The sequence below is a fragment of the Strigops habroptila genome, chromosome 2, assembly GCF_004027225.2.
Source record: "Strigops habroptila isolate Jane chromosome 2, bStrHab1.2.pri, whole genome shotgun sequence".
Classification (NCBI taxonomy): domain Eukaryota; kingdom Metazoa; phylum Chordata; class Aves; order Psittaciformes; family Psittacidae; genus Strigops; species Strigops habroptila.
This window is the reverse complement of record NC_044278.2, coordinates 98,380,387-98,406,898: the sequence shown is the minus strand read 5'-3', so window position 1 is coordinate 98,406,898 and position 26,512 is coordinate 98,380,387. Positions and strand designations below refer to the sequence as shown.

General features: G+C 38.4%; 1 protein-coding gene across 17 annotated transcripts in view; it reads right to left on the bottom strand.

Moving 5' to 3' along the window:
- SUPT20H (SPT20 homolog, SAGA complex component) overlaps positions 1 to 19,003 on the bottom strand; it is a 35,494-nt gene extending 16,491 nt beyond the window's left edge. For 11 of the 17 annotated variants that reach the window (XM_030477670.1, XM_030477675.1, XM_030477674.1 and 8 more), the window contains exons 1-15: positions 18,882 to 19,001; positions 17,179 to 17,276; positions 15,824 to 15,859; positions 14,666 to 14,724; positions 14,515 to 14,581; positions 9,704 to 9,833; positions 9,125 to 9,228; positions 8,449 to 8,565; positions 8,264 to 8,317; positions 6,592 to 6,731; positions 5,219 to 5,375; positions 5,076 to 5,132; positions 4,443 to 4,514; positions 3,365 to 3,522; positions 92 to 124 (exon numbers count right to left, since the gene is read on the bottom strand). In XM_030477670.1, coding sequence (XP_030333530.1) covers positions 92 to 124; positions 3,365 to 3,522; positions 4,443 to 4,514; positions 5,076 to 5,132; positions 5,219 to 5,375; positions 6,592 to 6,731; positions 8,264 to 8,317; positions 8,449 to 8,565; positions 9,125 to 9,228; positions 9,704 to 9,833; positions 14,515 to 14,581; positions 14,666 to 14,724; positions 15,824 to 15,859; positions 17,179 to 17,181 — 1,187 coding nt within the window. In that variant the 5' untranslated portion in view covers positions 17,182 to 17,276; positions 18,882 to 19,001. Of the gene's footprint in view, positions 1 to 91; positions 125 to 3,364; positions 3,523 to 4,442; positions 4,515 to 5,075; positions 5,133 to 5,218; positions 5,376 to 6,591; positions 6,732 to 8,263; positions 8,318 to 8,448; positions 8,566 to 9,124; positions 9,229 to 9,703; positions 9,834 to 14,514; positions 14,582 to 14,665; positions 14,725 to 15,823; positions 15,860 to 17,178; positions 17,277 to 18,881 lie in introns of all 17 variants that reach the window. The other 6 variants (XM_032919779.1, XM_030477676.1, XM_030477677.2 and 3 more) reach the window with 2 other exon arrangements.
- Between the last annotated feature and the right edge of the window lie 7,509 nt (positions 19,004 to 26,512).

Genomic DNA, 26,512 nt, shown 5'->3' with positions numbered 1-26,512 from the left:
CATAACCATAACATTAGTAGTCACAATGGCTAGAAAGAACAAAATCAATTTGGCATCAAGCCATATGGTTGTACATACTGTATGAACTTACCTTTCAGCATCAGTCTTGGAACCAATAAGAAACCTGAAATGTAAAATATAAAATACATTTTCAGTCATGAATTGGATTAAAAGAATATGTTTTTATAACCACAAAACTTAGAATAAACGTCAGTGCTGTTCTTCTTTCAGATCTTCTGAAAATATAGGAGATACTGTATCCATTTAATGGACTGAGTTATTATTTAGTACTTGAATTACTAATGTGGCTTCATAGCTATATATACAACACACACACAGTCTCCTTTACAAGTAACAGTAAATTATCTACGAAAGGTAGAAAATGGAAGTTTTATATTTTATGCTTTAAATGAAAAAAAAGAAGTAACTGCTACAGAATTGCTACTATAAAAGTACAAGGGAAAAGTTATGTATAAATTAACATATCAACATGCTGACAGTGAAACATATACTTAAGTGTCCTGTATGTCAAAAACAGCCCCACCTGTAATATTTTAACAAACATTTCATTTCCATTGCTTGACTTCACTTATGCAAGTTCCAATTCCTCACAATTTTCCGGAACTCCTAAATAAGCATTTCTCTTTTGTGTAATACTTATGGCTTGCAAACTTACTACTTCAGTGATTTTTTTTTTTTCTAAACACAGACCTTCTCTCTAGCTCAAAAAAAAAAAAACAAAAACCACCACACTTTATAGTAGAACAACAAAAACATATTCTAAGCCTTTCACTTTACATGACACAGTTTTCTAATGAAGAAATACCCAAATTTTAATGAACTTCAACTGGCAATCACAGAATTGTTAGGGTTAGAAGGGACCTCTGGAGATCATCTAGTCCAAACGCCGAATGTCTTAAAAATAATGGACTAGAGCAGTGATTTCCAAAAAAAACGTGAAGCATTTAACACCTATAAATCCTTTTAATTCCCCACCTTATTACACAATTATAAGCTAGCACTGCTATTCTAGGAAGATCACTACTAAGTATGTGTGCTGGTTTTGGCTGGGACAGAATTAATTTTCTCCACACTAGCTGATAGAGGGCGATGTCTCCAATTTATAGTGAAAAAGTGTTGGTAATTCAGGGATGTTTCAGTTACTGCTGAGCAGTGCTTACATAGAGTCAAGGCCTTTTCTGCTCCTCACCCCACACCACCAGTGAGCGTGTGGGGGGGGTACACATGAAGCTGGGAGGGGACACAGCCAGGACAGCTGACCCCAACTGACCAAAGGGATATTCCATACTATATGGCATCATACTTAGCATATAAAGCTGGGGAAAGAAGGAAGTAGGGGGCATTTGGAGTTATTTGTCTTCCCAAGTAACTGTTATACATGATGGAGCCCAGCTTTCCCGGAGATAACCGTGTCCTGGTTTCAGCTGGGGTAGAGTTAATTTTCTTCCTAGTACCTGGCACAGTGCTGTGTTTTGGCTTTAGCCTGAGAACAATGCTGATAACACACCGATGTTTTTAGTTGTTGCTAAGTAATGCTTACTCTGATCCAGGACTTTTCAGTCTCATGCTCTGCCAGTGAGGAGGGGCACAAGAAGCTGGGAGGAAGCAGACACACAACACCTGACCCAAACTAGCCAAAGGGATGTTCCGTACCACAGCACATCATGCCCAGTATATAAACTGGGGGGAGTTATCCGGAAGGAATTGTTTGCTGCTCCCGTCAGGCTGGGTATCAGTCAGCACGTGGTGAGCAGTTGTGTTGTGCATCACTGCTGTCTGGTTTTGCTTTTGTTGTTTTCTCTCTCGCTCTTTTTGTTATTTCCATTTTCATTGTTATTATTAGCCTTAGTATTATAATTTATTTTAATTATTAAACTGCTCTTATCTCAACCTACAGGTTTTACTTCCCCCCAGGTCTCCTCCTCATCTCACTGAGGATGGCAGTGAGCATGTGGCTGTATGGTACTCAGGTGCCAGCCAGGGTTAAACCACCACAGCCAAACACCTGCCTGCAGGTAGGAAGCGGTGAATGCAATCCTTGTTTTGCTTTGCTTGTGTATGCAGCTTTTGCTTTACCTATTAAACTATCTCAAACCATGAGTTTTCTCACTTTTACCTTTCCAGTTCTCTCCCTCCTCCCACGGGGGGTGGGGGAGTCAGGGGAGACAGATAGTAGTGAAGTGAGCAAGCAACTGAGTGGTGCTTAGTTGCCAGCTGGGGTTAAACCACAGCAGTATAGAAACAAACAGTAAACAGCTCAGTCGAGGGATAAAACATCCTGAGCATAAAGAAAATTTTAAGATTTTAATAAGTAAGTTGAAAAGAGAAGGCTCAGGGGATACCTTATAGCAGCCTTCCAGTACCTAAAAGGGGTCTACCAGAAAGCTGGAGAGGGACGTTTTTACAAGGATTGATAGGAGAAGGGGCAAGGGCTTTAAACTTAAAGAAGGTAGATTTAGATTAGACATTGGGAAGAAATTCTTTCATCCGAGGGTGGTGAGGCACTGGCACAGCTTGCCCAGAGAACCTGTGGCTGCCCCATCCCTGGAAGTGTTGAAGGCCAGGCTGGACAGGGCTTTGAGCAACTTGGTCTAGTGGAAGGTGTCCCTGGCCCATAGCAGAGGGGTTGGACTACGTGAGCTTTAGGAACCATTCTATGATTCTATGAAAATCAAAATAACTTTTATTAACAGAACCAAAAAGTGCTCAGGCTCACTGATCTTTGTCTTACTGAAATTTATGGGGCTTATTCTGCTGCACAGATTCCTCCATACAAAGAATCTGGTACACACAACAAAAAGAGGCAAGAACAGAGAATTTTTGTACAACCACAGGCAACAATAGCAGACTCAAAACAATTCAAAATGATGAAGCTTATTAGGAGCTCATGTTTTTGTTCATCCTTTATTTAGCCTAAATTTCTCTGCATAAGGGTAAACATAACATAATCAAGTCTTATGTTTTCACGGCATCAGGCAAATTTTGACAACAATCAAATTTATGAGTAATACTGAAAAAGAGTGGTAACAATGTCTCACAGTGTCTCCACAATTTGAGTGAGTTGGTCTTTTGGTGTCGATGTTGGGTTTTTTTATTTGGTTTTGGTTTTTACAATATATCCTTAATGTAAAAGCACATGCAGATTTAACATAGAAGTATATTTAAGATATGATGGTTGAATATAGTTTTTGTTTTGGTTTAATTTTGTTCATTAGATGAATTTTTCAAACAAAACTCTTAGGTTTCTAGCTCTGGAGTATATTTATGACTGAAAATGAGAAATAATATTTGTCTTCCTTCATGTACCAGGTCACAGCACAGTTTAAAAGAACATGTAACTTACTGTGATGGAGTTAATAGGTTGTCATTTTCTTCATCACCTTTGAGTGTCTGAATTTTACCATAGTACAAAGGATTGCCAAGAGACTGAAAAATGGTCAGTTTTGTTTTTTGAAGCTGATTACCAACTTCACATTCAAACACATAATCATCTTTTATTTCCTAAAAAGACAGAATAACCACGTAAGTCTTAAGCAAGTAATAACAGAAAAAGACAGTAAAATATGCTAGTTCTATACACTACAGTAAGAAACACTCTCTAAGAAAGGTACGTAACACTTTGTAAGAAAGGGTGCATTATATAAATTGAAAATGATTTAAGAAAAAATCTGAAAGGATGAGAAGAAAGAGAGTTTATCTTCTTTTACAAATACCAAACTATTGCAAACCCAAGGCAGACTGAGTAAACATATACAGAAACAGTTTTATACAAATTATGACAATGCAAAAAAATGTTCCAAGTACAATGCTGAAGATTAAAGTCTATGGGAACATATTACTTTTTGCCAATATGCAATTACAAAGGCATCATGCTGTTAATAAAGACAGTATCTTGCCTCTAAAATTGCAAAGAAATAATTAATTTATGGCTAACTATATTAAATGACTACTTCTTACCAAATCACATATTTTATGCCAAAGATCTTAAGGCTCAACTTAAACATTGCAGAAAGTTTTTTAAAAGGTATTTAATATTACTTAATCTTTCCAAATGTAACATTTTGATTTTAACTGAAGCTCTTTTCCATCAGTCTTTGAGTATCTGAGTAATCTGTGGATCAGAGTACTACTTTCTGTAAATTATTATGCTTTCTTTACTATATAGCAACAGCACATGTTACTTGATATTAAAGTTGCTTTTCCTTGTATTTCTGGAAAACCTGAGGAAATTACAAGACCAATCACATGCATACTGCACTGTATGAAGCTACAAGTATCTGTAATAATCTTTCTGTGTCTATATAACTCATGGAAGATTAAATTGGGGGAGGGAAGATTATTTCCTCATTACTTTGATTTTGTTGAAATAGGAGGCATTTTAACTAGAGAGAGAAATTTGGCTGAGGGTCTAAACTACTCACATGTGCTGGCCAGACAGTTGGTTGCGAGTCATCAGGCTTGATAGACTTTTCCACTTTGGCATACTTTTCCACCTTAAAGAAAATCAAGATATCAGAAAAGAACGAACAATAGTTGTATTGGGCCAGAGTCAATCTAGCACGGTTTCTTGTTTTTAACAGTGGCTGACATGGTATTCTTAAAAAGCGAGTGCAAGAAACAGACTATGAGAGCTTTGTACAACATCCCCTCTTTGTGTTATGCATTCAGAAGAAAGTAAATTGTGGAACCTCCAGAACTTTACGTTTATTCTGTTACACCATATTTGCTATGTTAAACTTTATCAAAGTGCGAAACATGGCTTAAGAATACAGATTTAAATCACTGCCTGCAATGTGGAATGGTGTATTTGTTTTGCATGGTCTGTTCACATTGTTTATCTCATCCAAACTATCACATTAAAATTGCAATGTATTCCAATGTGGCTTAGCTTGTGTTTAGATGTCACAGTAAAGAAAAATAATTTAAAAATCTTAAAGTCATTCCCATCTTTTAAAGGTCATTCTTTGACACTAGATACTCTTTGGTCACTTCTTCACACAATACAATGTTCAACACAATTGCTAATAATTGCTAATAGTAATAACTAGACTTACGTCCACTTCAGAAGGTGCAGTCAAGTAGCAAGGGTTCTGTTTCCACATATCTACGCACTGTAGGATGAAAAAGCAGTATTAATACATTAAGTTTTTTAAATAAATAGCTAGAAGTATGCTAACCAATGTCTCAGAACACTTACATTTCCAGCTTTAGAAATTTTGAGGTCATACTGCTGGGCTCCTTTCCTCTCCTTTCTCTTCTGCAAGTAGTCAAGTAGCCTGAGCTGAGGTGGAGCTGAATAGTGAGCTACTTCCTGCTGTCTGTTCAGAGACGACCTTGAGTACCTTTTGAAGCACCTATGTTAAAATGACAGGTAAGCTTGGAAAACCATCAAAATTAAATTCCCCACCGCCTATGCACAAACAAAAATATGCAGGGAAATGGTACTTAGTGTTTGAAATACTAATTTTAAAATGCCTTTCTGGATTACACTGTATGACTCAAACTCTTTACTTTAAATTTTTTAAGAATACTAGTATCCTGTTCATGTGTTTGAGCACTAAGTATGGGGTTATTTTTTAAATGCATAATTGAAGTACATTGTCCAAATGAGTAACTCACTGAAGTTGTCAAGCTTAAAATATTTGTATATTTTCACAGGTTTCTGCTTATGTAATTACAAGGTTATAAACACAGTAACTACCCTCCATTCTTTGTCTCATGCCAAACCTACTGGTACATTAGTGCTGTTCTGGACATTCATTTAACACCTTTGGCTATTATTCTAGTAGAACATTTGTTGATCACCAAGCTCTAATTTTAAAGACAGCTTGATCAATGTCATTATTTATACTTTTTTAGGCATTACTCACTGGTTGTATGTTAACACAGCATTTCAATGCAAATCTAGTTTTAAATATTTCAGTAATTCTGACAGACCACTTTAATTCTAGAGAGTGAAAGCAACTCCTGGTAGAACAAATGTGAACCATTTCAAGCTTTTGTGTAAAAAAGTGAACAACCATGCACAAAAGTGAAACAGTTTCAGTGTTTTACATATAGTAAATTCCACATTACTTTTAAGTTTCTAAGATTCTCATATGCCTACACTTTCGTTTAGCCTGAACGTCAAGCATATAAATAATTCCCTCGATTTCTCCTTTACGATTAAACCTGCACATAGCTTTTAACAAATCAGAGACTAATATACAACATATCTATTTATATATTTTACATTACTGAGCTGCCACCTGACTCAGTTTACATCTGAATTACGCCAAAAGGACAAAAATCAAAACTGCAACATAATGTTTATGTTACAAAAATTATATACACATTCTTTTGATATACAAAAATAAGCATATTATACTATCTACTACTAACTGAAAGAGTACAATGCCGAGCACACAAAAATAAGATATAATTTCTTGACTGTTCCTCATATTCCTAATATTTAAGTAGATATTGCATATGAGCAGCAAAATTTTCACATAAAGCATTACTTATATTTTTCTTTGAATGACTCCATAAAATTGCAAAGAAAGTCTCAACATGCTTTGCACTGAAAACTACCGTTTCATGGGACGAGTATTCATCTTCTGCTTGTTGTACAGGAGTCTATTTGTAGTACAGGTCACTGCTATTGAAGGATCAAGACACAAAGGCTCTGCCGTAGCCAGAATAAGTTGGCTTTCAAGTAGGAGTTTGTCCTCCTGTAATATATACAGCTATTAATAAATGTAAAAAATATGAAGACTTTTACACTAATTAAGTTGATATCTACCTATGTGCACATTATTTTAGAGATAAGTAAAAAAATGATGGGTTGATAGTCAACAAAAGAAAACAGTCAACAGTTAAGAATCACTAACCATTATAAGGAGTTACAGAGTTTTGGGTGAGGTTTCCACTAGGAAAATAAATCCTAGTGGCTTTTCACTCTCTGACAGTTCATTATATGGTGGGGCCTCTTCAGCACTTGTCACCTCCTCTTCTGGTGACATCCCAAAGTAGGGGGCGTGTTCTGTTTGGTTTTTTGTTTTAAACACAGTACTAGTAGCAATGAAATCCATTATCTGTCAGTCATTCATATTGATGGACTGACAGTCATAGAGAGGATCTACCTGGGACTTTAGATTACAATTTGAAATAGATTTGAGCATGGTTGTGGCTCTGAAATACAAATGAGCACATCAAGTACACCATGCTATCCAGCATTTAACGAACTAAAACTGTACAACTGTAGCTAATTAGAATTCTCTTTATTGTAACAGTATCAATAGCAAAATGAAGCTAGAGGAGCAACTGTATCATTAGACTTCAACTGCTCTTCTGGGGCTGATTGCTGAAGGTGACTTCAGTAATGTAAATTAGTTAGAGTAACTCCAGTAATTTTTGGTAATGCAGAATGACAAAAAGGTCATTCTACAAAACTTTCGGCAAATCCTATTGTTTTCTATGGCATCTTCTGGGAAGATGCTATCAAGTTAATTTGGCAGCTCTCTGGAACATGTACCATGCACCACTACGCACATCACTGACAGTATGAATTAATAATAAAAAAAAAAAAAAAAAAAAAACCAGTTCTGTTTACAAGATTAAAAAAATAATTTATATAATTTTTCTGTATTTCATTGTGCATTTAACACATCACTGTAAAGTTCTGCAATAACTGCTAACCCACTGCCCTGGGTTCAGCTATAGCAGTCATTTTTTCTCCTCCTTAGTAGCTGGTGCAGTGCTGTGTTTTTGACTTTCAGCCTGGGAACAACGCTGGTAACACCGATGTTTTTAGTTGTTGCTAAGCAATGTTTACTCTGACCAAGGACTTTCTCAGTCTCATGCTCTGCCAGGGAGGAGGGGAAGCAGAGACAGGACACCCAACGCAAGCTGGCAAAAGGGGTATTCCATACCACAGAACATCATGCCCAGTATATAAACTGCTGGGAGTTAGCCAAAAGGTGCAGATCGCTGCTTGGGTTGGGCTGGGTATCATTTGGCGCGTGGTGAGCAATTGTATTCTCCCCCCTTGTTATTTCCCTTATCATTATTATCATTGGTGGTAGCAGTAGCGGTTTTGTATTACACCTTAGTTACTGGACTGTTCTTATCTCAACCTGTGGGATTTACATTCTTTTGATTTTCCTCCCCATCCCTCTGGGAGCATGGGGAGGAAGAAGGAGGGGAGTGAGCGAGCATCTGCGTGGTTCTGAGTTACCGGCTGGGCTTAAACGATGACACCAACCTGTGTCCATTTGTGGTTGTCACTTGTTATAGAATGCACATCACAAATTAAAGTCTGAGGAAGAAGACATAATGGTAATTAGCTTTCAACTAAATAATAAAATTTCTTAACATATGTTCAACAGTAGTTCATACCCAGTCTAGGAACTACTGCAACACTGAGGGATGACTTAAAAAACTTCTTACCTGCATTGTCGGACGCAAAAGAATGTGCTTGCTTTGGTATGTTGGAGATTTCATGTTACCAGACTGCCTATAGTCACGTATTTCTGCTATGACACATCCACAATGAAAAATGTTAACCTAATTGAAACAAAAAAACCAACTTGTAAAAAAAAAAATACTTACCAAGCTGCCTCAGTCCCTGCCTCCAAAAAAGAAGTTTGATTGTATCATATAAAATTCAGTAATACTATGAATAAAACTAATGACTAATCTTGTCAGACCAGTGGTCTTTACTACATACTTAGACATATCCAAAATACAAGCTTCAAATGTAGTTTTTGCATATGCCAGCATGTAGTTGTAAGAAATCCCCATGCCAAATATTTCATAATGACAAAGAACAAAAGACATTTTGCTAGAGCATAAAGTTGAAGTCGTTTGGCAGCCTTAACCAAAGCACTCCCTCTTATATCCCTTTCTCGCCAGTATCTTTTTTTGCTATATATCAATAAAATATTTACTTGGGGCACTAAATATTACAGTTCCAAATGCACATTTGGTTTATGTCTAGTTGGAATCACCTATGTGAAGCAGTCAAAAACAACAACAACAACAACAACAAAAAACAAAACAAAAAAAACCAAAATCAAGGTCTATCTAAAAAAAAATTTTGTTTTTGAAAACAAAACTTTCAAACCTGAGATTTTTCTAAAAGGTCAACCAAAATAGGTGGTAGTTCCTCTGCATCCAAATATTCAAGCAGCTCTCCTTCCTCATAAGGCAGCCGGATGGTCTCAGAATCTGAATTGAAACAAAACATACTGCTGTTCTTTTGCCCTTCAAGTTCAGACATCAACAGTGTGAAATCTAAAACAAGCTTGCCACAGGAAAAAGCAGGGCCAGTGGAAACCTACTGAAACAGGCAATTTTTTTGCATAGTATTAATTTTAACATCTGTTTCTGGAAGAAACAATTTGACTGAAGGAACGTGAAGCAAGAGTAGCTCTGATAAGCAACTCAGGAAGCTAAGGGGATATAAGAGAATGGAAGGCTATTAAAATGACCCATATGTACCGATTTACGTTGCACCATTAGAGACTGTTTCTGAGCACCTCACAGCTTTATGTAAATTTTTAGTTCAACTACTGATGGTTTTTGGTTACATTGTTTTGGGGATTACGCTACAAGTAAAACAATTACATGTAAGCAACAACACATTCTAACTATTTATAGAGCATACTGAGTATTTTTAAAAACTGAAGAGCAAAAATATTACCTGAACCATTTTTTCCCCTGAGCATAAGTGAATAACCCTCATTTCCCGGATAGAGGTTCACTACCAGGCATGACAACGTCTCCTGCATAACCAGCTTCTCAAGTAAATTCACATTTCGCCTCAGCTTCTGCTTTAGAAGTAAACATTGCTCATGAACATAATACTATCAAGTAATCAGTAGAAATAAAAACAATTGCTAGAATATGAGTACTATTTAGATTAATGATGAAGTATATATCTAAACAACCCCACTTAAATTTAATTGGACTGTATTCAGCAGAGTTCGTACATTGTGTATTATTATACATACTTACACACAGACTTTTTTTTAAAAACCCATTCAATTAAATTACCCCACCTTGAATTATAAGTCCAGAGACACAGTTAACAAAAATAAGTCTAAGTTACAATGTTGTAAATCTGCAGTGCACTATAATTCCTATAATTTCTATGAGCATCATTTACACACATCATTTATACACATTGTTTTTTAATAGAAAAAAAAAACATTTAGTACTTTCAAATACTCCTAACAGATGGAGATACTTCTTTCTAGCATTAAAATATTGAATTATAGCATTTGGAAGCTTTCTTAATTGAATTGCCTTGTCTGTATTTGCTGATATCTGATCCAGCAGCTGCAGAGACTATTCCTTTATTTAACTGTAAAAACCATCTTTTCCACGTGTAAGAGAGGGTTTTTTTAATTAATTAGTATATTTCAAAGACCCCATATACATCCTAGTAATTTAAACATTTAGAATTTAAACCAATGAATTCTAAACCTCAGAGTTTTCTACTTTCTGGTTGGAGGCTAGATTTCAAAGCTGAATACCAGGTCTGGGTGGAGCCATTCACTGCAAGTTAACCCTAGCGTGCTACTAACCCTGCCAAACTACTCATTTCACATACACTCAACTAAGCAGAACCGGGCTATTTCTTTTTGATCACACTTACCCTTCCAGAGATACTGAGAAGATAGAAAGCAGAATCATTACTTATAAGGGAACAAACTAAGAGAAACATACTGAAAACAAAACCCTAAATCCCACAGCAATATAATGCAACACATAATTTTACCAGATATGCAGAGGAAAAAAGGAGGAAAACCCTTCCATCTCCTGCTATGCAGTTTTAGAACCATTGCCCAAAGTTAACTTTTCCCCATGTGTCATAAATAATGGTGACTACATCTTACTGGCTTTTACAGTTTAGAAATCATGGACACTACCACAAAAAAAAGGTCAAAATAGCACATAAATCCTGGAGAACTAAGGGGGAAAGAACTGAAGAAGGAGGAGTGATGGGGAAAACATGTCATGGCAACAACAGAGACTGCTCAGGAAAGCAAATTCTCCACACAGGACTCTGCAGATGCAGCTTGTTATGAAAAACCTTCTTCAGTTAAAACTTCTATTAACCACTCCCCAATGTACCTCAAGCCAGGAGACTGTACATGCCTTGCTTCAATTTTCAGACACATCGCTGAGTAGGTGAAAAAACTATTGGGCTTTTACTAAGACCCAGTATGAAGCAGCCTGAGGTACAGCAAATGCCATTTGAGAACAAAGGCAACACTCAACTACTCTGACATCTTTTCTCTTAATAATTTAGATATTGTCATCTTTTAATGGAAAAGTTTTTGTATTTTTTTCCCCAATGTTGGACAGATTAATACTTTCATATTTACTTATGCAATGGCATTAGGAAGAAAGGAATATGAGAATTCTGGAAGAGTTGGTTTAAAAAAGGATCATCAGGTTACGTAGGAGAGGTTAAGAACAAATTATTTATGCTAAAGTTGTATTTAAAAATAAAAAAGGCAATTAAAAAAGCAATTCCATTCTTCTATCACTAGGACAGAATCAATACTGCTTCTAAAAGTTGTTACTAATAATAATGTTAACATCTCTAATCCAACTTTACTGTTTTCGAAAGTGAAGAAAAAGGATCATTTAATTAGTGCATTATTCCATTGAAAATACAGGAACTGAATAATTTACAGTGACTAGTAACCACTCACAGAATTTCTAAATAAACAATTAATCTTTTTCCCTCAGAAATTTGTCTATGCATGCAAGAAATTGCCACAAGATTTATTTTATAGAAAGCCTCTGCTCCTTAAACATCTAATAAGTAAAATATATAATGGTAATTCCATTGTAAATGTAATTAAAATGAGTTAATCACATGACTCTAATAAAAATTTATATAGTGCATGACATATTAGTTGGTTAGGTTTTTTGTTTGTGTTTTTTTTTTGTTTGGTTGGTTTTTGGTTTTTTGTTTTGGTTTATGGTTTTTTTGTTGATTTGTTTTTGTTTGGTTGGGGTTTTTTTTGTTTGTTTGTTTTTTTTTTTTTTTTAAGTTTTGCTCAATAATAGTTGGCCAGTTACAGTTTGGGGTTTTTTGCTTGGTTTTTTTTTGGAGGTTAGGTTGTTGAAGAGGGAAGACTGGCCAGGAGGAGACAACAATCACACAGGGCTAAGAACATTTCTGACACTGCATTTGTATGACCTGAATTTCTCAAGACATATTCTAAGCACATTTTAAAATATAAAGCCTCTCCAAGACACTGGAGTTAATCAGCATTTTAAGCACAAACATTTCAATAAGTACATTTCACTAAGCATGAAAACTTTTTATGACTACAAAAATCAGCTTTCTCCTTTGAGCTGGCTATTAGAGATAGTAGGTCAGAGCTGATATTAAGCATTAGTTCAGGTCTGGTCTGGAAAGATTTTAAAGATCAAGGAGTGGCCTGACATGTATTATATTTCTTAAGTGTTCACTGCAGTATATTGAGTTCAGATACCAAGCAACAGGCCAGATATATTGCTCTGTTACATCAGCTAGAACTCCTAACCCTCTCTGACTTCATCCACAGAAAAGCAGCACTTCTCCCTCCTGAACATGCACCACAGTGACTGGGTGATGGCTGGGAGACAGCACAGAGAAGGCGCAAGTGCTTCCTTTTACTTCTGATGACTAACGCTGAATCTTCAATTGATTTTCCCACTTTATGACTGAAAAGTTGGTCAAAAACCTTTAAATAAACAGATCACCTCCATAAAACAAAAAAACCAAACCAAACCAAAACAAAACAAAAATCTCTTGTAGCTATTCATAGTACCTGTGAAGTAGAAGCCTAAAACAAGTACCCTGGGTTCTTCCCTTGACTTTGGGCATGTTTCATTAACCCCAGCACCACTTTATGCTGGTGGTTTATGCACAGAAGATGCACCTTGGAAGGTACAATTTTGTCACAACTTCAACAGAACTATTAACTATTTGAAAATTAATGAACAATGCAAAACACTGAAAGAACAAAACACTGAAAAAGCAGAAAAAGCAAAGCAGAGTTTTGTAGATACTGACTGAAAAATAAAACCCAACTTGAAGCATCATTTTTTGGTTAACAAAATATAAGGAATAAACTGAAGCCTAAAGATGTGTGTGGCCTGGCTGGACCAAAATTGGGTCCTGAAAGAAGACTGAAACTCATAACTACGTATACTACGCTATTGGCTGGCATGCCAGACACTAGTACTAATGCAGCTCAAAGACAAGGACCACGCAGCAGTGGAGGCAAGAAAACTTTTCAGTTTCATAAGTAACACCTTAGGTAAGTTTTTGTGGATCAAGCTTCAGGAATACCGTGATCTGAACAAAGTCTGCTTGCTTCACCCTGATGAAGTTAACTTTAAAGCAAAGTGCATTCTTACAGTCAATTGTTTCCTCACCCTATACATGCAAATGTGCTATATCTTCTTCAAAAACAGAAAAGTGCATGCAATATGATGCTTTATACAATATCCCAAATACATCCAGCTGCACATCATTCATCACCATTATAGATCAATCAAGGACAAAAAAACCATGACCAAAACTGATACCAAAACTGAATTTTTTTTTATTTTTTTTTTTTTCCAGCTGAGCTCCTCAGATTTACCTGCCTGACACAGATACTTCCAGCCCAAAGACCAGCTCTGTTTCCACATTCATGTTTAATACTGCTTCCAAAATTACTGGTTTGATTTTTATTTCTTTCAACTTTTAGGTACAGGAATGCTGCACACTAGAGTCCAAATGAAACAAATTACTCTAGAAAATCAGCCCCCTCTCTGTAGTGTGCATGTGCACAATCAGAAGAGATGCTGAGAAGTAATAAACCGGGCAGACTGGAATAATAGAGGATGAATAATTAATTAGTACTTTGTGGAAAATCTGGTCTTCCCTATGAACACCAAGAATAGTCATGCTAAGCAATTGATTCTGAAACAGTGATACTGACAACGCTACACATGGCATTGACACTGGCCCTGAACTTGACCACAACTGACTTTAGCGAAACAGGATTAAGTCAGAACAAACAGGTCAGTCAAGCCAGTGCAGGCCTTACTATTCATATTATAACACCCATTTTGGATTGGATTTCTCTCCATTCTAGACCATTCATTTGAAATTCTCTTTTCATATATAGATAAGCATTTCAAGAGCACAATCTCTACAATCCTCTGGCAGCATTCAACTTTATTACCTTCAAAAGCAGATTTAGGGTTACCAGGTAGTCACTGGCCCTCCCATGACCTTGCTTTTATTTAAAACTTAACAAAGATGGTATTATTAAATTACACAGTTTAGTCCACAAAAGTCATAATAATTGTTTCTCTTGTAGTCTTAGCTTTAGGTAACTACTACAGTAACCAGAGTTTATTCTTTCTTTAACAAAGGAATTAAGGGAAATAAAGTATTTTCTGAACTTGTCTGTTTAGACAGCAATAAAAAGCTTCTTAGCAATTTCCACTTACCTTTATCTCAGGCTCTTTTTCACATTCTTCTATGTATAAATCATAGAGTTTTTGAAATACAGATTTTCTGAAATAAAAAAACCACCTTAAAATGTAACCAAAATTAAAAAGAAATGCTATTTAAAAACTAAATACTGAAACTCTTTACTACCTTCCACTGGATAAATATTTTCTTTTGGGAGGTCTCTGACGGGCACTTTCAATGATATACTAGAAGAAAAAATAAAAAACCCCACTTATATTACAAAGAAATTAATACTAGGTATCATGCAACTTTAGATCACTACCAGAGAGCATTCCATTATACAGAAGGTAATTAACTGATATGGCACATAACTGTTTCAAAAGAGTACTAAACATGATATAATGTACGTTACAGTCATCAACAAGAACACAGCGCAGTTTAGCTGTGAAACACAACGGTTCATGGCTACAGCACGAGTTGCACACACAGTCTTCATTCTACATTTATGGTTTGTAATTACAGTAGTAAACAACACTACTGCAGTTAACATGGTAGCATACTGAAGTTAACACGCTAAGATACAATCAAATTTATGCGTACTAGCTCAACAACGTTTACAAATCAAGTACTCCTCAACAAAACCAACTCAAGTTTAATTTTCCCCTTCTCTGTTGCATTTACAGTTTTCTCTATAGAGCCATGTATTATAAATACAACTCATGTACATTAAATATTAAAATTAAAAAAAGATGTCCTACATTAAACGTAGCTTATATTCTAACAAAGTTTTTCCAAATCTCTATTGTTTGTCTGAAATACTTTGACTAACAGTGTAGTTCAGAATTTCAGTGAAGAGAGGTTCTCCCACAGAAACATGTATTTCCCATGATAGGATTCAAGACAAACATTGTATCAGATGTCAGCATGAAAGAACATGAATGTGAAGGCACTTGCCTCTTCATTCTAACTAGGCTACCCCTAAAAACACTAACAGGATTTTGCCATGTTTTTGCCTGCTGTCTCTGTACAGCTCTGCTTATTTCACAGACCACAGATTTGCTGGTGTAAAAGGATAAAACTGAAGTCCTGCATAGCCTATCATCACTGTACCAGATGATGTTCTCCGTACAACAGGTAAGAGACAAATACATGACATAGCAATTTTAGTGAGAATTTTGCAAAACCAGCGTTATATGTATGGGTGATTACTTACACACAATATATTTACTTAACATGCTCCTCTACTGCTTTTCAGAAGAAATATAAAAATGCAATAGTTATTTTTAATAGTTATATATGAGACCAATATATTATATGCAAACAGATAACTGAGCTATTCCTTACCTCTGCACGATCCAATGCCAGTTCTAAAGCTTGTTGCTGCAATAATTACAAACTTTTTTTAGAAATCATATTAACTGTTTAAACATCCTCATAGATAAAAAACACCACAAAAACTCTATTACTACTGATATGGATTTATAGTTAGAAGATGGGATCAAACATTCTTTGGCACATACTAAACTTAGCAGCTGAAACCTCATGTAACTGCATCAACAGTAATTAATCCCACTACCAAGTGTCTGCGTTTGTAAGCTTTTGGCTAAATTATGAAGTCTTAGAATAATGAAAGGGCTTGATTCAACTCCAGGTTAAGTCAAGAGAAGCAATGCATTCACTTCAGTGGCAGGTGAATAAAGTCCTTAAGAATGTATTTGTGAGAAGCACTAATAGTAGTAAAAAACTCTGTTATTCAAAAACAACCTACACATTAAACCCCACAGCCAGAACCTTTTAAATAGGCTACACTACTGAAAAAAACCCCAGAGAAGTGTTTTGGAGAATCCTCCACTCTCCAGTAAAGCTTAGAAATATTTCTAATAGGTACTTCTTCCCACATATGTTTGTGTTTCCCCAGTTTAAACCGCCCCTATCAGTTGTTCACGAAAGCAAATACCTTTACTTGAACCTCAAGGAACAGAAGGCATTTGAGCCATCTCCAATACATGGCAGTACCAGTTATTTCATACATTAGAACAGAATTCAGGGGAGGAAAAATACTACAGTAACAACAAAGAAATATACAGCAAGTAAGTTCAGGCCTTCTACCATTCATCTCCAGTGTCGCCAATACAAAATTTCTTACCTGTTCTTAAAAAAAAAAAAAAACCCACCAAAAAAACCCCAGCACTTAACAACATGTTACTGCTCATTAGAACCTGCTGCTACGGAACATTTGAACTTCCAAGTGTCTAGGGTTTTAATACAAAAATGTCAAACACTCATGCTTTCTATACAAGTCTAGTGGATAACTGCATGATTTCAGACATTCAATTCACTGACTGCTTGACATTAAGTGAAAATACATGGTAATATTATAACCTCTGAATAGAATAATTACTACATGGAGGCAGGATTTATACATACTCGACTGTGTAACATCAGTCCTAAATGAAAACACACCACTCGCTTTATATGATAACTCCTATGAAGCACTGGTCAGTGACTAAGTGTTTAGCAGTACTCACAAGCTATGAAGACATCCCTGAAAAAACAAACATCAGAACTCAGAAGTAACAAGCAAAATTTCAATTTTTTTTAGAAAATGCTGAACATTAATGGCATTCTCCTCATAAGCCAGGCAGCTGGCAGATTAGAGCAAAAGGATCTGAAAATATATTTTCTGAATCACAACTTACCATTGTAGTTGAAGCCAGGTGACCAAATGGCAAAAAAAGTACTTAAGAAGATTCGTACAGCAGGCAAAGAATCATATCTTATGGTCACACTTGGGGTACTGAAAAAAAAAATAAAGGAGATAATAAATCACTAAGAAACTAAATAAGCATTTTATTTAAATACAGCACTTGCAGTGGTTAATTGTACTTAAATCTCACTTGCATAGTATCCTTCCCTCCAAAAGGCGAAACAAAAAAGTTCCATTCGGTGCAGAGGCTCCTATTCTAATGACTATTACTACTCTGCACAAACATTTTATGTTAGTTATATTAAACAGTAAAATAACAATAAGTATATACCTGAAATTATATAGCCAAATACTCTTTCTCTTCTGCAGCAGTCGACATACCCACCTCAAATACCACATCGACAGATGCATACAATGATAGAATATTTAATGACAAGCAGCCACAATATTTAGCATACCCTATGAGGTTTCTTACTTTGCTTTTATGGAGGTATTATTCCACAGACAACACTACCTCCACTAGCGGTGCCTTCTAGCACTATTTTGAGATGTTAGATTAATACTAACTCACAGTAGGCTGTCAATTATGAGCTGAATAAAATTTGCGCAGCACTAGCACCTTCTTTAGATGTTCTTGCCCTCAGATACTATGTCCCTATGCCATTTCATTTTTAAGTTCAGTTAGATAGTTGTCTGATGAAAAAACTAGCTCAAAGCCCAACCTTCAAATCCTGTTCTTCACACCATTCCCAAGCAAGAGATCTGAAAATTCAAGTCAATTTTATTTTCACACTTGAACACTACAGTGCCTCACTATAATTGAAATGTTCACTCAAGAAATTCCACTATGTATAATTTTAATTTGTAGAAATATTTCTGTTGCAGCCACATTCCACACCAGCCTTGGATTTAGTAAACACCTTCCTAGATTCCAGATGACATATGTCTGCAACCTGAGACATCCCTAAACCTTACTCGGCTGTTTCAGCGTGGAACGAATTTCAATTGGGGGGTGGAGGGGGAAGGGAAAGGAAAAAACCACCACAGGGAGTGGTGGCTGAAACCTGCTGGCTCCTGGCAGATGTCGAGGTGGCGGGGGAAAGGAGCCTGCACACAATGGCCTGGGGGGCGTCCATCCCCGCCACCCTCCGGGCCAGCTGCTTCCCGAGCCGCCTCTCCGCTCCCGACACGACGCAGGCTGAAGCCAAGTGTTGGGAGCGGGAGACCGAGAGCCCCTAGCACGGCTGCAGGCGAAGCGGAGATGCAGGTGCATGGGCGAGGGGCGGGCAGCCCCATCCGTTCAGGCTCTGCTGTGGCCGCCCCGCCGAGCACCACCAGGCCGACAGCCAAGCCAACCGCATCTCCGCGGACACGGGCCTACCTGAGAGGACGGAGGGCGGCCGGCTGGAGCCACGGACCGCAGCCGTCAGCCAGGAAGGGCCGGCCCGCGCCAAGCCGCAAGGCCGCGCCGCAGTCGGGCCTAAGGGCACAGGCCGGGCCCGCAGCTCCCGCGGCCCGCCCGGCCCAGACTAGCCGAGCCGCGCCGAGCCTAGCCGAGCCGAGCCTAGCCGAGCCGAGCCGAGCCCAGCCCGCCAGGGCACAGGGGGGGTGCCGCCGCCGCCGCCACCGCCGCCGCCGCCGCCGCCGCCGCCACCCGACCGCTCCTCCCCGACCCGTGACGCCGAGCGCCTTTACCTGCCGGCCGGCCTCCCGCGGAGCCCTGCGTCCCGCACAGCGGCCCCCACGACCCGCTCATCCGCTCCACCGCGGCGCATCAGGCCGCGCCCGCTCCGCCGCTTCCGAGTTGCTCCCGGAAGGGGCGGGCACACCCGGCCTGACAGCGAGGTGGGGTAGGTTGAGGGTGGGAAGTGGTGGCTGGGCTCCGTCGGAGGTTGTCTGTATGTACAGTAAAATGTCTGATGGAATTAAGATGGGCGCCTAATTTCAGCATGCGAAAAGCTACTTCAGTGCTTTGTTAGGAGCCCGCGTTGTTCCTGAACTCCAGAGATGAGCAGGGTCCTGCTCTGGTCCAGGAGCAGGTGGCAGTTCTTCCTGGATGCATCCATACACCTGGTAGATGTATGGTACAGCAGTTCTGCAGCTGCTATGCTCTAGGCCATCTGCTATGGTTAACTATGAAAGTTAATCAGAACATAATTATCATAAAGCCATTTTTGGTTACTTTTTTTCTGTAAACTGAAGAGCACTAGGAATATGAAAGTGCTAAATTGTTAGCTAGGCTATGTTTTAAAAGGATTTTTTTTTTTTTAATTCTGCCAAACTTCCTGTATTTTAATATGATTGGTCACAGTTGAACGTGGTGAAAGATGGGCATGAATTAAATATCATTTAATTTTAGCTCAATCTGATGCCTGGGGCAATGTTGCGGAGCATTGGCTCACCACCAGAGTGGAAATCTGCAGAAAGTTCTTGTGTTTCTGAGCTGTTACATTTCACTTGCGTCATGGTTGAAGCCAATCTGGTAACTCAGAACCACGCAGCCGCTCGCTCACTCCCCTCCTTTTTCCCCCTGCCCCGCTCCCAGACGGATGGGGAGGAGAATTGAAAGAATCTAAATCCCATGGGTTGAGCTAAGAGCAGTCCAGTAACTAAGGTGTAATACAAAACCACTACTGCTACCACCAGTAGTAGTAGTGACAAGGGAAATAACAAGGGGAGAGAATACAAAACTAAAAGGGGAAAAGGAAAAGAAAACAATAAACACAAGTAATGCACAATAGAATTGCTCACCACCTGCTAATTGATACCCAGCCTGCCCCAATCAGCGATCTGCCCTTCCGGATGACTCCCCCCAATTCATATACTGGGCATGATGTGCTGTGGTATGGAATACCCCTTTGGCTAGTTTGGGTCAGGTGTCCTGTCTCTGCTTCCTCATGGCTTCTTGTGCCCCTCCTCACTGGCAGAGCATGAGACACTGCAAAGTCCTTGGTCGGAGTAAACATTACATAGCAACAACTAAGAACATCGGTGTGTTATCAGCGTTGTTCTCTGGCTAAAGTCTAAAACACAGCACTGCACCAGCTACTAAGAAGGAGAAAAAATAAGTTACAGCTGAACCCAGGACAACTTGGGATAGGGAGGCAATGTCTTTCTGCCCAGCAACATCACCATCCCCTCTAAGGGACATACCCACTAACATGTTCTTGTTGCTGCGGTCTAGCTTGGTGAACTTAGCTGACAACACTGTCACCACTCAGTGCCTATCTGAGCAGGTCTTTGGTTGGCTCATGTGGTGCTGCCTTTGCGAGCATCTCTGCACCAGTGTGCCAAATGCCATACAGTCCCACAGCGATTCACTTCAGAGAAACAGTGACCCGAGTAGCTGCAGGAGACCTACACATTTCACAAGACCTCCTACCCAGAGGGTTAGTTAATATAGCCAGTGTCATGTTTTCCTGTCCATTTTTGTGAAAAGGTTATCATTATATGAAAAAGATTCTTGCTTTACTCTCAACTATTCACTGTATGGCTATAGAAAATGAAAGATTGACACTTGAGCTAAATTCTTAGCCTGTACCACTATGGCTTATGTTGTGTCTTTTTCCCCATTTCAGTTCAGGCTGGAATGAGATCTAACCTCTCAAGTGTTATGCATAGTCATGATCTCTCTGAAAACTCCACAAAATATCTTGTATCCAAAGCAGAAATCTCTTCTCAGACCTAGACCTGTGTTATGCTGTGCTTTCTGTGGGGCCTACAATCTTCCTCCAGAGCTGCCTCCAAGTTAGGTTATATCTGGACTGAAGAATCTGGCCACAGTCTATGTCTTTGCGTGTGGGTTTTGACTTGCCTAACACAACTCTGTGGTGGGTAAGAAACAGCATATTGCTGTTACTTCAGTGTGAACCTTTGTTGACAAAGGCATCTCAGTGCTGGATTTGGAGAAATGGTCTCCTCAAAAAAGGAACTAGATGTCTTAGAATCACAGATGGTTTTGCATATTCCCTGAACATATTGCCTTTTTATGTCCTCTTTGTCCCCTCATCAGACACAATATGTATTCCTTATTGTATGCAGATGGAATAAATGAGAACATATGGTCAACTTTTACACAGTGATGAAGAGTATTGTAATTACTGTGTTTTGAACACTTGCTGTTGTCTATTACGGTCATTCTACCTTCTGCTTCACTTGGCATATATTAGTTGGATGCATTTTACTGAAAATTAGTCTTTTCACTGCAGATAGTTTGTCATTGGAGCTAACTAGCTAAAAATCACATATATGACAATAATACACCCAAGATCATTAAAGCTGGAGTTATAAAGCATCTGCATAAATAAAATCTATTCATTTCTGCATAATTCTATTAAAAATATGCAGGAAGAACCATTTCAGAGATTCTGTCCATGTTCTTACCCTCCCGGAAAGATTGTAGGATTTGTGATGATGGTTTGGGACAGAAAAGATTGGTGATGGAGATACAAATGCAATACATTTCTGGCTTTTGCTATGCTTGCTCAGAATAGGAGGCTTTACATTTGAGATTTTTTTCTGAGTTCAGTGATTAACTTTGGAGCAGCAGACATGCTTTCCTTATCATTTACCCATTCATCATGTTAGGTGAACATCCTCACCACCCTCTTCCATTCTGAGGAATCCTGAGCATCAGGCGGAGATAATTTGAAATATGAACTCCTATACAGTCTTTTCCCACTTGAATGACCCCAGTGGGTTTCATGGTAAAGCCTGCCATCTCCAATTACTCATACTTTGGGAAATCGTAGACTTCCCTAAAGCAAGTCATATTTTCTTGGTTTCAGTTAGCTTAATCCAGTTGTCTTTGTGTTCTCCCAGTGCTCTCTACAATCCATGTGAAAAAGCCTGAATATTTTGAACTCAGGTGTTCCAGCAAAGCTGGAGGTACAGGATTGATCGGGCAACTTAGTGACTTTTCCAGTGAAAAAAATGGAAAATCAGTCCTCAGGGGCAGTATTCCATTTATAATGCCTTACAATTTGTTCCATCTGTTTTTCAATGTGTTCATCTTCTCATTTTCTTCTTTGTGCAGCATGTCTTTTAAAAAGCCATTTAAACCTCCTTGATTACCATGCCTCCTACACATGCAGAGCATTGTAAGACATGCTGTCCAGGAAATTGTACTATGAGTCATCTTGCAGTTTACTGACTAAATTTCACTCAAAGCTTTTGCTACCAAACAATGCTTTCTCCTTCAGAACAGGGAATGCCAACAATAAATATTTAAAGCCATTTATCCCCATCCATTTTGTGCTTTTGTACAGACAAAGTTTCCTTTAATGTCTGTCCATTCCTAATCCCTTTCAGTTGTAGTGTGGTGTGACTCTTCTGCCTTGGGTCTACAAAGTTGGTTTTATTCCTTAATACTGACAGAACAATACTTGACAATACTTCTTAGTTCAGCATTGTTTCTTCACTGAATTAAGCTTTGAAATCAGTTGATCTTACACTCACAGCCCCACAGAAGGAACAAGGAATAGCTAAGCAACCTCTGTTAGGCAATGAGCTATGAGAGAAATATTTGTAATGCCTCTTTTGTTCCCTTGAGACTTGAGGGAGAGTGAATCCATTCAGTTGGAAAGGCACTTTCCTGCACATGCAACCTCAGATGCCTCTTGGGACAAGAATCAAAGCTCTCTCAGTTTCTTACCTTGCATTTCTTACCTACCTCTTGTCCAGACTGGACAAAATCCTGAGCAACCTGGTCTGCTTACACAGCTGATCTTGCTGTGAGCAGGAGGTTGGACACTTCACATCCTGAATTATCCGATGAGCTAATGACTTTTACATAAAAGCAGCTACTGATAACCTGCTATGCTTCTTGATGTTCTGGTTTATAAATCAGAACCTATAAATTACAAAAAAAAAGTGAGCTCAGTTGCCTATAAGATGAGTCAAAGACTGACTCTGAATCTGTGATGTCTGTTATTAGATTAGTTTTTTTCCCCAAATTTCTTAGGACAAACTTTTAGTATCTCTATGTTTCACTTCGCTGATTGTGTCGAACAGCAAAAATACAAGACAGGACAGGGCAAGAGTTTTCAGATCCAAATGTTGTGATGGCACAGTGGGATTTTTAGCTCTAAAAACTTGTGCGTAGGTGAGAAGACAGTCTCATTGTTAATCTATCTAAATTGGATTATTCTTTATCAATAACAAACATTCTTTCATAATAGCTGGCTCTCTATAAACACATGTGTATGATTAATGTGTTTGATGCATTCATGGGAACAGAGCACCAGAGTTCTGTAGCCATAAGTGGTACATAATGGTATTTGTCCCAATACAAAATTGCAAAGCTGTTTTTCATTTTCCTGTGCTGTTTCATTCCATGTGCTGTTTTCCTGTTTTATTCAAAATGGAATGGCACGCAAGCATACGAATCTGAGTCAGGTTTATATGTTTGGGCTGAGATGGTGATTCAAGTATAGTTCTTCTCATTTGAGTACAGATGAAAAAAGAAATGACGGCATGCTGTGAGTAGAAATCTCTTTGTTCAAGCCAGACAGACTGTGGGCATGTGAATGGACCTTGGGGCAAAGAGCCACGAACTCCTGAATTCTAACTCAGTTATGTCATTGACTTTCTGTGTGGGCAGTTATAAATCCCTGTAGCTGACATTTCCTACCCGAGGTATGTACATCCATGTTTAGGACTTAAATGATTTGCAGACATGCTGAAGACCCACAGCTTCTATTTATTTTAAGGTCAGGTACACCTTGTCAAGTACAACCTTCCAATCTTTTGTAGGCAGATATTTCTAATTTGATTGTTTGAATAGAATTTTACAGTTGGCAAATGGTGATGAAGAACATTGTTACCTGATTTACATTCAATTTGTTGTCTGAACATTTGTTTTTCCTTCATTAAAGCACACACAGAAAGTTACAGAGAAACCCCTTAATTTAAATTCAGGCAGTAGACATCAAGAAAGCATGAAATACTATGGAGTATTTTGAAGTGTTTTGGGGTAGGATTCAGTACATAATTAAGACACATAAAGTAATTGTGGGTGAGCTGGTAGCATAGGTCTTTGTTATGTTCAATAAAGCCTAGAAATCCTTTCAGCTCACCCTAAAGTAGGTATCATGGGTAAGCTTCAGTTGCTTGAAGATGAGTAGTTCCTTTTGTGTTGCCCTGGGGTATCTTAGGCACTTTTTCAGGACTGGCAAATGTGACACAGGACTTGGACATTTGTATTCTTCAGCTGGAGGCGTTACCTGATGGAGTCTAAAATGGTACTGCACTCCTGCCTTTAGTCAGCCTGTGGCAGTCAGCCGAGTCACTCTCTTGGACTTCTGAGCTGCCTTGATGAGCTCCTCTGACTATGGGAGCATTAGCACACATAGACACCTAAAATTAGGTGTCTTCGTCTCAAATTGAGTCTTTCTGCAAGAGCTCTTGTGCCTCAGTTTTGGGGTGCTCAGCCAGAGACACCTTAAAAACAGCCTCATTTTTGAGAATGTTCTGGCTTACACTCAGTGATTTAGGCATCTTTGTTGGGTTTCCGGTTTGATGGCTAAAAAAATTGATTCATCATTGCAAATTATTTATGATTTCTATCAGAAAAACAGAACAGTTGAAGCTACTCAGTTCCAGCCATGTGAGTTACTTTGAATTTTCTCTTCTAATGGCAGTTGCAGTAAAGCTACCTAAATCTGGACTACCTTGTCTGCATTGCCGGACATTATGATGCTGTAGGAGGATGAACAGTGCATTCACACGACAGATACATGGGACACCTGGAGACAACCTCTATTCCACAGACCATTTCAACTTTTTCAACATCCCCGTCTTGCTCTACTCTGAGCTTATTTACACCTCTAACACTTTACTTCCCAGCCCTTCATAACAGAGTGTCTCACTCCTACCAGCATCTCACAGACACAAAGGAGGAGCAGGATGGGCAACCTGGTACCGAATATTTAATTACCATCCCTTCATTGCTTTGCCCATGCTTGAACTTGACAGCTCCTACCGGGCACAACACAAACTGGTCAATAGGAGATGAGTTGGGTAAAGACTTGCTAGTATTTCTGTACACAGAAATGTGGAGATCAGAAACTGAATTTAGGAGCTAACATCCTCCTTGGGATAGCAAATAAAGCAAAGAAAAAACTATAGCAGACTGCTGGTACATCTGAAATATCATGGGCCACAGAGAGTAAGCCAGAGGCTGAGGTTACTGTGAGTGATTTTTGGATGCAGTTTTTCTGTTTTCTTGAGGAAGGGAGGGAGAAGGAAGTGAGAAGTGGGGAGATGGACAATGGTCAGAGTAGGTCATTTCCCTGATGATCTGGAGGCAGGCAGTCAGGGTTAGCTAAAGCCAGAGGAGGCTGTGCAGTCTGCGTTATACTTTATAAATAAAGGCCACTCTGGCTGGTGTTTTTCCTGCCCTGTGCTTACATGGAAACTGTTACAAGAATGCCAAAGCATGCTTTTAATAATTAATGTTGTTGCACAATGGTTAATCCATTGCTTGATTTCGGAATTGGGATAGCTGTTATTCTCTTTCCAAAAGTCAGGGAACCTCTGGTTGGTGGAGTTTGGCACTGAGAGCACTTCAAGGAGAACTTAGGTCAATATAGATACAGCTGAAAATTTAAAAGTATGAGTCTATGATGCCAAGCTTATGTAATGGACTGTAATATTCTAACATATAATGGGAGGATTACCTTTATACCATGTCTTACATTTTAAGTATCTCAGGGGAGAGGATTTGTCCAATACCAGTTGGTACCAGATGACAGATCATAGCAGTCAACTTGGCTTTACTAAACAGTAAGGTTGCAATGGCAACCATACTGGAACAACGAAATGAGGCCCTCTAATTAATGCAGTGATTTCTGAATACACGAATCTCAACATAACAGAATTTAGGTCAGCCACAGGAATCCCTAGAAATTTTTGTCAGATTATTTTTCATTTGGCAAAAATCATATGTACTTCTATTATGAACAAGGTTAATGTAAATGTTGAGTTAATTAATCTAGAATAATGATAGAAAAAAAGATGTTTTCTTCTTCTTCAAAGATTAAAAAAAGCCCATCTTTTATTAACCTGCTTCTGTAATAAATAAGCAAAGAAATGTACCATTTCCACGTAATTAATTTTTGGATGAGCTGCTTTGGCTGAATTTTCCAGACTTCATAAGCAACAGATTCATTGGTCTTCACTTGCCTGGAAAATATATCTGCAGATATGTTTTCTGCTGGAAAACATATCTGCATATTTGCATTTTGAACTTATACAGACAATGAGAAAACGTGGGACATTTGTGACTCTTTGGAAGAGGTGTCTTTTTTTCATTTTTTAATCATTTT